Here is a 12,458-nt window from a genome sequence, read left to right on the forward strand (position 1 = left end):
ATGTGTCCTTGAGATGTGTGTTTTCAGTCAAAAAGGTAGGAAAATATAAATGTGAGAAATCCATTGCAAAGATGAAACAGTTTGACAGTGATTGAAAGAAAGGTATGGGTCAGTCATATTAGTTGTGTTTCTTAAAATTAACTCTGTTAGGACAAAGCTTGGCCTAATAATGCTGTTGAGTGATGAGGATAATTTGTTTTATTTACTTAAAATTATGTGGTTTTACTCTGTACTAACAGTAAGTCTGAAAGCTGAAATACATTGTGTCTTATTGGATCTTCTGTAACATAAATTATTGTGAAACATAAAGCCAAAACCGCTGCTGGGATAGGTATGCTGGAGTGATAACCCTGTTTATCTACTGATTTTGTTCTAGAACTATGGAAATTTTTCTGGATTTAATAATTAAAATTAATTATTTTAATTATTACTAATACAAGTAACTTCTGAGTTAAATAGGTCAGCTATACCAAAATAACAAATTCAGTAATTCTTTTTGAGTGTTGTGGCAGTAAATCGGTTGAGCATCTGCTCAGAAACAAGCCTCTTCTGCTTTTACTGATCCTTTGAGCAAATTTAGATTGTTTCTGTTCAAAAGCAGCAAGCAATGTCCAACAAGTGAGACAATTGCAATCATAAATCCCTGGAATAATCTGTGTTTAGTGAGCATAAAGTAGATGAGCTGGGAAAATTTGCTCTGCATCACTCTTTCAAAAAAGGAGCCAGACTCCTCTTAACAGATCTGTGTACATCTTTAGCACAGAGAGGAATTTTTGCTGGTTTAACTGCCTGCCCTGATATCTTTAAGTGTACTGATAGGAAACTGAGACTTTATGGACATATTTGATTGGCAAGGAATAGTTTGCTTGGTTTTTTTGGGGGGGTTTTTTGGAGTTCACGGCTGGCTTGTGTTAGCAAAATGAGCAGACTTTCATGCAAGCATCACTTGAACTATGCCAATGTCTGAGGATTTTTACCTGTTTCACAGAGATACTGAATGTATGTAATCAGAGCCTACCACTTATCTAGACTGTGGTATCCCTGGAGATCCTCTAGTTGTACTTGGGGTGACTCAGAGATGTGCTGCACACCTTCACATTCACCACAGTTTTTTCTAATTGCTGTACATAGATGCATCCTCAGCACAGAAAGAGGACACTCAGCTCTCATTGTGCATTGACAAGTAATTAACTCAAATGTTTTTGTGGACATGAAAGGCTAAAAAACCCCTGCATATTCTCAAGGTACATGGGGATGTCATAGCTTAGGTCCTGCCTGTTTGCTTCATGATATTTTTCATCTGTTGCCAGAGGTCATGTAGGAGCAGTCTCCAGGGTGATTTTGTGCAGATCCTTTGTGCCATGCTGAGGTATCTTATCAGAAAATAAATTGTTAGTTAGGGGATGGATGCTATGTAATAACAGGCCATTAGTCATGTCTCTTGGTCCATAATGTGACCTACTTTTGATAAAAATGAATGACAAAAGTGACTGATTTAAGCTGTGATTAACCAAGATATTTTAGGAAAGTGTGAAATATGCACTGGCTTAGCTTTTCTCACTTGCACTAATGAAAATTTCTGAGTGGGCTTCTGTATTGAAGTTGGCCACAAAATAAAGTTACTTAAGTGAGGGAAGAAACTTTGTGTGCTGAAAATACTGCAAGGGAAAAAAAAGGGTTTACTAATGTGTGGGATGACGTGTAGCTAAAAAATAACAACAACAACATCATCATCATCAACAACAACAGCAACAACAGCAATAATAATAATAGTCTAAACTTACATTGCCAGTTATTGCTGGGTTTGGGATCTGTTAGGACTCCTGCAGATCCTTCCCTTTGATGATGACTTATTTTAGATGTGCCAGTTTTAAGTGCAGAAGTATAAAACACCCTTTTTCCTCTGTATCAACCACCCTTGTTTTGATTTTGGTTCTGTTGAATGGGTAATCTTATCCTTTTGCAAAAATAATTGGTTAACATGTATCACTTACCTAACACTGTCAATTACTTTTGGACTAGTGTTTCTCAAATTCATAGTTTAGAAGAAGCATTATTTTCTTTTCATACATTAAAAAGAGTGTGAGTTACATGAATCTAATATTCATTAGCTTTGTTAGCTTAATTTTTGTTTGTTTTGTTGGCTTTTCTGGGTTTTTTAGCCCTCTTTGGAAAGCCTTGTTAATTCTTGCAGACCTTTAAGTCTGTTTAAAAAATCCTGGACCTGTAATCCCTATTTGCCTGCTGTGGGCTCTGTTGTGGTTTAAATACCTGCAGAGCTGCTGAGGAACTGTCAGACATGGATTTGCTAAAGGGCAGCTGCTCTGGCCAGCTAGGAAATGGCAGATGACCTGCTGGGGTGAAAGCACTACAGTCACATCCTATCAGAGGGCCTACAGGCACATTCCCAGTGCCCCAGATGACTAAAGAGTTCTGGATCTGTGTCTGGCCACATTTAGGGCAAAGATGACATGTTACAAGTAGGGCTGTTTGATTTATAGTAAGAAAAATTAAAGCCTTGGGCTTTGGGGGCATGGGGTTTAAATGTGGCTTCTGTCTGTGAATAAGGAACCTGCCTTTAAAAAGGGTATTGAATTTTGATTTTAATTCCCTTGTTTGTGTTAGTCTTTCCTTTCTAGATCCAGAATAGATGGGGCTATATTCAGCAAAATGTGTTTGTCATTAAATTTCTGTGTAGTTGAATACCAGTTTGCAATTCAGCTGTACTGAAATCCATTGAAAAGGAGATATTGGTGTGGTGTTTGTTCAGATTTCTGTGTTTAACAAAGAAAAGCTGGCAATATACTCAGTTCCACTCTCCTTACTCTTTCACAATAATTGCTCCCTCTTAATTGCAGTACCTTATGCAATAAATGGTCCCGTGGGATTTACCAAGACTATTTAGGGAATTGAATACTACAGTGTTAGCGGAAATGGAAAAAATGAACAGTGCTTTTAAGAAGTGTAGCATTTGGCAAAATACTCAGTTTGTACATGTATCAAACATTAATTATTTTTTTTACTTATGAATAAATTTAAATTCTTACAGAAGAGTATCATGTTAATGAAGCATTTTATGGCATCTGTGAAATTTGGACCCTGTTAAATGAATTCTACTTTAAATGACTTTGAACTCTACTATTGTAGCCTTGAAAAACATTTTTATACTCTAAAGTATATCTTGATTTGGTTGGGTTTCTCTATGAAAAAAAAAAATCTCACATTTTATGAGTTCTGCCAAAAGCAGTCACATGGACAAAGCTTGGCTCATGCATACTTGAATTAGTGCTCAAACCTGCTCAGTATTGCAGGTGTCTAAAATGTTTCAGTTAAAACTGCTTTTTCTTGAGTGTCCTGGTGGGACCTTTGTGGGTTTTTCGTAGCTTTGCCTGTCCCTTCATCACTGACATAGCTGGCCAAGATAATCCTGGGTCTTGCAGCTGTGTACTGTGGACAAGCTCTGCTTTAAGTCACGTGTCCATTCCTCCCATGCACGTGACAAACATAAGCAACAAAGGCAGAAAAGCTCATGTTTGTGTTTAGAAAATGTGTTTTGTTTTAGGTAATGGGTGCAACATCTATAGTATAATTTTAAGGTTAAAAAATCCCCACTGGGTCTGTGCTTTGTCTTGGATTTACCTAGGCTATTCATTAACATCACATTTAATTTTATTATAATTTAAGCAAACCTAGCTGGCTGGCTTAGATTTAAATTAATATCAGCTCAGCATGAAACATGTTGGAATTATGTCTTGTTGAATTTTTTTCTAACTGGGACTTTTTATCTGCTTTTTTCTTTTTAAATTAGTGTGTTTAGGGAACTGCCTCTCTATTGGAGTTATACCATGGCTATCACATTCCTTCACTCAGGAGAAGGAGAAAAGCAAAACAGAGGTTGCAAGATGTATTTTGTTAAAAGAATAGCGAACACACAAAACAACAGCAAAACCCCCAAGCAAACAAATAAACCCCCCCATACCCTCCAAATAAACACAGAAGTCGTAAATCATGTCCCATTTCAGAGGAGACTGACTTAAGAAGTGGACAGAAACTCCATCTGAAACAATTTTTATTTTGATTTTTGTGGTTATTTAATAACTGCTTCTTGATTTTGCTGTTGATAATGGAGGCTGAGCTTGGTTTCCTCTGTGAATGCATAAATCTGCTGCAGTTGTCTTCTGTTTCTTTTATTTGTTTTCACTCTGCCTACAGCATTCCCCTGCCCCTCTACTTTTAAATGTTTCCTCTAACGGCTTAGTAAAATTAGCTTTAATAGTGATTGACATTGGCTTTATTGTCTCTTTAAGGATTGACTCTTGTCTAGCTCTATGGCTTACTCTTCAGGAAAATGTTTTTATTGTCTTTATTATTAAAGACTTGAATTTCCGTCTGTTTTACAGCTTTTTGATACAAAATAAGGACATAGATGCTAATATTCTGAGCCCTATTGTTACATTATGAAGTGGTTTAGATTCTTTAGTAAAGTAAACTTCTGAAATCAAATTGCATTGGCTTCTTCAGCTATCTGTTTGGTTATCAGCTAGCAGCAATTACCAGCACTGCTTTGGTTATGTCTTGAAATTAAGAATGCAATTCTCACTTCTTTTGTCAGCTTATACTTTAACTAACATACAAGTTTCCAATGTGGCTTGGTTAAACTGTATTTACACCTAACATGTGCAGAGCTTACATGCTTCTTTTTCATGAGCAGAAGACTGAATTGTTTTCTTGATCTTAGTAGTGTAACTGGATTGATCAAAGCTCTGAACTCTAAAAAGCAGGGAATTTGCACCTGATGCAATGCCTTTAATTTGGTTGATGCTATAGAGGTAGCATGATGGTTACAATCTGCAATTTATATTGCCACCAAAGTTTTACAGAGTATGAGGGGTTTTTTTCTTCTGTAACACGCTAGGAACAAATAGTGAGATCACTGATAACATTGTATGTGTTTTTTGAATATTTGTCCTCTCAGTCAATCACCAATATAATTTCAGGCTACAGAATTATCTTTCATATGGATTTGTGTCAATGTATCAAGAATTTTTCTCCAAGAAAATAAGGTGGTCTGGCATCACCCATCTTTGTTTACCAAATGCTATTGCTGTAACCACTATCACATTGATTAGGACTTAATTCCCTTTAATCATCAGTGCTATCTTAAACATGGCAGAAACAGCAGTTGTAGCTCATAACAGGGCTTAAAATGGGGCTTGTGTGTGCATAAGAATTCTGGGATTTTTTTGTAGCTTGTGGTCATGCAGCTGGATAAATGTGGAACCATTTAAGTACCAAGTGTTGTTTTGGTCCTTGCTGGCGAATGAAGCTTAGGGAAAGAGAAGCTGTTTAAGTGAAGTAATGAGTTATATAGCTCAAAGATAGCAGAGGTTCATAGTGTTCAGAGATGAATGGGATTCCTATACAGTGCTTTTAGCTTTCATGGGAATTCCAGATTTAGACTCGTAGTTACAAATAATTTAATTTTTTGTGAGTAGAGTGGTGGTCGTTGGCTACATGCAAACTACACAATTCAACTCTAAAATGTCTCAGAGAACTTATGGATTGGTGTTAGGATTTTGGACAGCCTCATACTTCAGCAGAAGAGTATTGCTTGTGTCTCTGTACCATGTAAATTTTATGCTTTTAGGAAATTGTATTGACTGGGCAGCTTAAGTGCTTCCTGTCTTTCAGGATTCTGAAATTCCATTGTGCCAAAGGAGTCCTGAGGCAGTAGCTACTTTGGAAACAGATTTTTTAAAAGGCTGTATTTGGAGGATAATATTATATGCTCCTCAAGCTGTCCTGCTCTTCTCTTTAGTTGGTGCTTCTCTAGGAGGCATTCTTCTTATGCTTTTGTTCTAATCTCTTTCTTTACAACATGAAAGAAAATCCTCTGTTTCATGTGTTCCAGGAGTTCCTTTCATCTTTCAAAGTGATGTTCCTTACTTTGTGATGTAATTGCCTATATGAGCTTGCTTTTGAGCTGTAAAACTAAGTATTGTTGTTGTTGGCAGGGTTATAATGTTTGCCATTTACCACATGCCATTGATTGGTAACAGTAATGAAGTAAATAACTGAATGTTTTCTTCTCTCGTTTTTCTGTTTCTCACAGGTTCATTGCTAAACCATGTGCCTTAGGCCTTAAAGTCCAAGCCAATGGACCACAGAAAGCTCAACCTAATGCTATCTTGGAGAAGGTTTTCACAGCTATTACAAAGGTACTGTGTCTGACTAAAATATTTACCTTGTGAAGTGGTTTGTGGACCTGTAAACTATGTCTGAACAAAGCAAGGCTAACAGATGCAGCGCTGCATTTTTGCACCTCAAATCAGAAATTTAGGTATTGGGGATGTCATTAATGCCAGCTTGCGTGGTTGTGTATCCCTTTATGATGTCTCATGTAAGTTTTCAATAAAAAATTGTCACAGAAACTTTGTAGATGCCATATGGCCACCTACATTTTTTTGCTTCTTATCTGTTTTTGCTTCTTATCTAATTTTTATCAATTTTTGCGAAATTGTTGGGGTTTTTAGAAAAAAAGTGTTCATTTTAAGCCAGTAATATTGATACCAAGTTTTCCATGAAACTTCAAAGCTATCCTTCCTAGGGAAAGGCCTGTTTTGCTGGTGTCCCAGCTAAGGGAGAACAACATAGAAAAGTGGGGAGAAACTGACTGAAAAATGTTTTATTTATAGCTTGCATATCTTTCTTGTACAAGATTTCCCCCCACAACTTACATATCTGTCTCTACATCTCTCACCATATGACATCTCAACCTGTTTGTTGTTCTGTCCATGCTTTTCAAGCATCCCAAATTTTTCTGCAGGAGCTTTCCATTCCCACCTTGGCTCCAGACTGCAGCTGGGCAGCAGTGTAAACAGAGAGTATTAAAGTCATAGAGGATAAAACTGGGTTCAGTGTCACAGACAGTGAGAGAGGCTGTGGATCTGTCTTGCTTGTGTGTCCTACCCTACCCAGAGATCACTTGCTGTGACTTTTGTCCTGTTTCCAGGGAGGGAATTGTGTGTGCCTTGTTTCTGAAAGCTTCAGGATATACTTTCATACAGACTCTGCTGAAGGAAGAATGGTTAGGTTTTGTTAGTTGTGCGGTTGTTTATTTGTTTGTTTTTAATATTTTGTCATAAAAACTGGTAGTATGACGCAGGGCCTGAAATACCTGTGAGATGAAGAGCTCCAAACAAAAGTATTTTTTTTCCTGCAAGAATCTGGTAGCTGCTCTCAGAGAAAGTGTCCAATTTAGCTCCCTGCCTTTTTTGAATCCTATACAGCAGTTCTCTCTAGTCAAACTCCCAAGAGCTGCATCAAACATTTCATTTTTCTAAGGTTACAGAAATTGCTTTTCTTAACCTTCCGTTGAAAAACTAGTAGATACTTTGGTAGACTAGAAAACTTTATTGAGATGGATGCCAAATTCATCCAGCTTCAACCTTCTCTTGTCTCATCCTTTCATCTCTCTCTTTCCTGTGTTTTCTTGGAGGCTGATGGACAAAATTTCAGCCTAACAGAAGTCTTGCACATCTGTGTCTTGCAGCAGTTAAAAATTTAAGGCTCTTTTTTGTAAGGGCTCTTGTACTTCATTCAATATATGTAACTGATTTGCAGAAATAAAGCTAAAGTTCCAGAAAACAGATTGTGCATTTTTCTGTTTATTTAAAAAAAAAATATGTGATCAGGAGAAATACATAAGAAGTACATATGCTTCACTGTACATGTAGAATTGCTCCATGATTGGAGATTTGTCCTGTACTGCTCTTCAAATTAAAGACAAACTAATTTTCTTTTGCCTTACCTCTGCACTGGTTTGCACCCATGCTAATGGTGTGAGACTTCTACATTTTCTGCTTTGGAGAATATTTGTGTGTATTTAATTTTACAGAAAACAATTCCAGAAAATGTCTCCCTGTTGTCAAGGTGATTTGCCTTTTGAAGTTGCCACTTTGTTTAGCGACCTCATTTTTTAACATTATTGTGCAGAAACGTGGGATTTATCTTCTTTGTGTGTCAGTCAAACCATCTTCCCTAGTGCAAGAGTCCATAGGACAAAGATCCTGATGTAGGCGAGTGGAGCAGGTATTAGTGTGTGACAGGCAGTGGGGTGTTTGTAAGAGCCACTGCTCCAGAAATGCATGGCATTTTATGGCTGCTAAACTTCACTTCCAAGTCTCAAGCAAGTTTCAATCCCATTGTCCCTTTAAAGTTTTTTATCAGTAATGGATCTGCACATCACATTACAGCATCTGTCCTTCTAGATTAATTGTCATTGTAAATGTATTCTGACAGGAATCTGCCAGTAGAGATTTCTGTGAATTTATTTCTGTGTATCCATGTGTCTGACTGACAGCCTTGGTAAGAAGGCTATAGTCAATTTCAGTGGTTCTGAATTTAAAGTGAATGCAGTTGGGCTAGAAAATAATTTTTGTGCTTCTCTGTTTTGTAGCATCCAGATGAGAAGAGGCTGGAAGGGCTCTCCAAGCAGCTGGACTGGGATGTGCGCAGCATTCAGCGTTGGTTCCGACAAAGGCGCAACCAGGAGAAGCCCAGCACCCTTAGGAAGTTCTGTGAGAGCATGTAAGGATGCATGTTCTCTTCTTGTGTCTTGTTGAGCCTGTGTTCTCATCAGTTTTCCCCTTTGTTTTTCACAGGTACTTTTGCAGACAATTAGAAAATTATACAAATTGGTAGAATATAACTAATGAGAAAAATAATCTTCATTTTCCTGAAGGAGTCAGATTGTACTTTTCAGGGATTTTCAGTGGTCAAAAGCTTGCAGAAATCATGTTGCTGTGATTCTATACTATCAGGGCACCAGTACCAAATCACCTGATGTTAGTGTGCTGTCCTTACAGCACTACCTTCAGCCATACAAGCTGATGCACATCTGAAATGGAGGAGCAAAGATAAAAGGCAGTTGGGTTATTAAATAAAAAGAAGACAGAAGACAAATTGTCTAAAGATGACTGCCCTTTATTAAACAGAATAACTTAGGTGTCAGAATGCTTAAGTCTGTTCTTTGGTATTTACAGCTAAAATCCTCCTTCCTTAATGTTTAATAAATCAGGGCATGATGAGATTATGACAAAATGACTTGGTCATTTTGTTGCCAGTAGCTGCTGGCCTTAGAGTTACTAATTTTTGAGATCAGTGAAGAACAACCTTTTTTCTGCAAGGGTTGTAGTTAACTTGTCAGCTGTGGAGTCTTGGGAAAAAGTATTGCTTTATTAGTCTTAGAGGTAGCGTATTTGGGTGGCATATTTTGCTTCCTCTGTAACTCAGCTCAAAGACCTCGCTCTCTTGCACTGGTGTGAGGGCATCTGGGTGAACCTACAGATAGAAAAATTTAAGCATACCATGAAATACTGGCATGGATAGGGTAGTAATAGGTGCTGAATTTGTGGCATGCATTATCAAAATGGGATGCAAATGACAGCTATGAGTGCAGACTGGAAGGTAAGGTCAAGCTGTAGTGAAGTGCTGAGAGAATATAGTGCCAGCTTTGTTTAGAGGGAGCCATTGGCATTTCTGCAATATGTGTATTTAACAGTCACGATAAAACTTGTCCAAACAGAAGCAAGATGGCATAAATAATAGGTCAATACTTCAGGTTCTCTCTGTTCATGGTTTGCAGGAGGTACAGTGAGAGCTGCCTCTCTATTTCTGTGCTACCTAGTGCTGTGGCAATGTGGTGTTATCCAACCCAACTGTGTGTGCCTTGCCCTGGGAGCATTTCCAGTGATGGACTGTGTGCCACCAGCTGACCTGACACATTTTGGACAAAGTTGTTGGCATGTAGTCAGACTACTGCTTGGGAGCCCAGGGTTCCCTTTTATCCCTTCAGTATGGGTTCAGTTAAAGTGTGGTTTAGTTAAATATGTCCATCAGAGTGCTAAGCAAGGTTGTTCAGAAAGTTTTGACCAAAGAAATCCTTTGGTATGGGGTCTGTAGCCTTTTCATAGCTATTGAGTTAATGGGGTGGCTTTTGAGAGATGTAGTGACTGTGTGTGACAGATGCTTTGAAGCTCTGAGCTCCTGAAGTTCATGTTCCCACAGCAGTCATGGGAAGGGGAGCACTCCAGTCTTCAGTAATTGAGGTGCCAGTGGAGAGTTTCGACAGAACAAAGTGTGCCCTTATCTCATAAGCAAGAGCAGAACAAGCAGAATGACAGTGATCTCTGCCTACACCTTCATCTGCTGAGCTGCTGTTGTCCCTCCAGAGAAGGCTTCAGTTTTCCTGGGAACAGCACTGATTGACTGTGGCGTGGGAAGGAAAGTGAGAGAACCCACAGCAAATGTGGATCTGCCTAAAAAGAACTCTAACTCTTTTCACATGGAGACGATTTAATTTACTGCTAGACAAAGTGTTCCTTGGGCCCAGAGTGGCTTTTCCATGATGAAAGGGAAGAGGAGCTGTGCCAGAAGGGCTGTAGGCCATTTTTGACTGCCTTATCTTGCTTGCAAATGAATAACGTGGGCACTATCTAAGGTAGAGTAGCTTCAATGTGACAAAAGCCGAGAGTGAAATTTAATGATAAACACACTTGCCTGAGATGAATGATGCCAAAGACCCAGCCCCAAACACACTATGCCAGTAACTTCATTACTAGGTTCTTATTGTCACAGATTTCTCACTTTCTCTAACCCTTCCCTTCTCTTCAAACGATTACAATTCTGATCATGAACAGAGTGCAGAGAAACCCCAAAACCTACACTGCTCGCTGCTTCTTGAGGGAGAAGGGGTGTTTGGTGGGTTTTTTAGTTTTGTTTTGTTTCTGTTTTGTTTGTTTGTTTTTGTAGGTTTTTTGTTGTTTTGTTCTGTGGGTTTTTGATTTTTTTTTTGTTTTGTTGTGTTTTGTGGTTTGTTTGGTTTGGGGTTTTTTGTTTGTTTTTGCTTTGTGGGGAGTATTTTTTGGTGGTTTTGTTGGTTGTTGGAATGGAATAATTCCTTTGCTGCCAGTCTTTGTCAGATATTCAGGCCATGGGCAGATGATGGTTATATGAAGAAAACCACAGTAGTAAAATCTCCTGTTTATTGATACTGTTTGTGTCACAGCATTATAGTGAAAATAAATTACTTTTTCAGGAACCTTTCATAGCCAGTATTCACACCATAGAGTTTTGTCTGTCAGTGTGGAAGAGAAGGTGTAATTTGATTTTTGGAGCCATAGAGACCCTAGTGGTGGGACCCTAGTGGTGTTACATACCTGCTTAAGCTTTCAGATGTTATGGTGATAAGTATTTATATGAAATAGATAACTTCACTAGGTGGTGATTAATGTATATAATCACCAGGTGGTGATTAATGATCCAGTCAGAAAGTAATAAATGCAGCACTGAGTATTATTTTACTAGCAAGTTGGTCCTCATATCCCAAGGATTAGGTGATTCTGGCATGAAACCTGGAGTTCAAGTCACAGTTTGTAGTCACTAGGAAAGGTATCCACCTAGTATAACCTCAGATTGCAAAGCTCAGGCACTTAGCCCACTATATTAGTTGCAGAGAATAGTCTATCCATAGCTTTTCTTTCTATTTTGTGAATTTAGACCATTTGCACTCCTTTCTTCAACTTGAAAGTCCAACACCCATAAAGGAGGGGAAAAAAGTGGTCAACTAAGTGTGCAAAATGAACTTTTCTACTCCCATGTATTTCTGTTGGGCTTTTATTGTTCTTTTCTCTCTGTCCCTATGGCACAGCCTAAATCAAGAATATTACTTTCCTTATTGCCACACAGAATACAGAATCCAATAATGTCTTTGTTAATGTTTGATGTGTCAGAAAGCCAATGCAGGAGTGATTCCCAAACCACTTCCAGTGTCTTCCCAGTTTCAGTGTGTTGTTTCTGCTCATAGTACCAGTGTGTAGGCATGTCTGGTTTTCTCAAAGAGAGAGCATTCTCTCATCTCCCCTTGTTGTCTGGCACAAAGGGAGAGAACCTGTGATGCCAGAAGTTACTAGCCTGGGATTTTGGAATTTCATCAGGCCGATGGCTTGTCTGTCCTACAGCAATGTACATTTAAGCAAGCTGCTTATTAGAGATATTTATGTGGTTTCTAAGGAGTGTCTGGAAGAAACATATGGCCAAGAGAGATGTTTTGAGTTTATGCAACATTCTGCATGTGAAAACATGGAAATGTGCAGACAGAAGAGCCAAAGATCTATTTTTTCCTCCCCTTTATTCTCTAGAAGAAGCTTGGATACTAAATTGTCTGTAAGTAGGGTGTCTTTTAGTTTTGATGTAGGGGAGAGAAGAGCCTCTGTCTTGTATCCTAGCTAGATATTCTTTTTCCTAAGGAATTGAAATTTTGTTTATGCACATTTTGTTGTTGCTTTGGAGGAAGATTTTATCTGTCTGTGCCTGTATATGAGTGTGTGTGTGTGTGCACATGTATGTGTATAGATGTAGAGAAATACCAATTGGGGTTTTTTTTGCTTGTTATACAC

General features: G+C 38.3%; 1 protein-coding gene across 2 annotated transcripts in view; it reads left to right on the top strand.

Moving 5' to 3' along the window:
• Positions 1-12,458, top strand: part of CERS6 (ceramide synthase 6) — a 96,975-nt gene that overhangs the window by 24,525 nt on the left and 59,992 nt on the right. For both annotated transcript variants that reach the window (XM_063162059.1, XM_063162060.1), the window contains exons 2-3: positions 6,113-6,218; positions 8,459-8,589. In XM_063162059.1, coding sequence (XP_063018129.1) covers positions 6,113-6,218; positions 8,459-8,589 — 237 coding nt within the window. The remainder of the gene's footprint in view (positions 1-6,112; positions 6,219-8,458; positions 8,590-12,458) is intronic.

The sequence above is a fragment of the Melospiza melodia genome, chromosome 8 (genome assembly GCF_035770615.1).
Source record: "Melospiza melodia melodia isolate bMelMel2 chromosome 8, bMelMel2.pri, whole genome shotgun sequence".
NCBI classification, from domain to species: Eukaryota; Metazoa; Chordata; class Aves; order Passeriformes; family Passerellidae; genus Melospiza; species Melospiza melodia.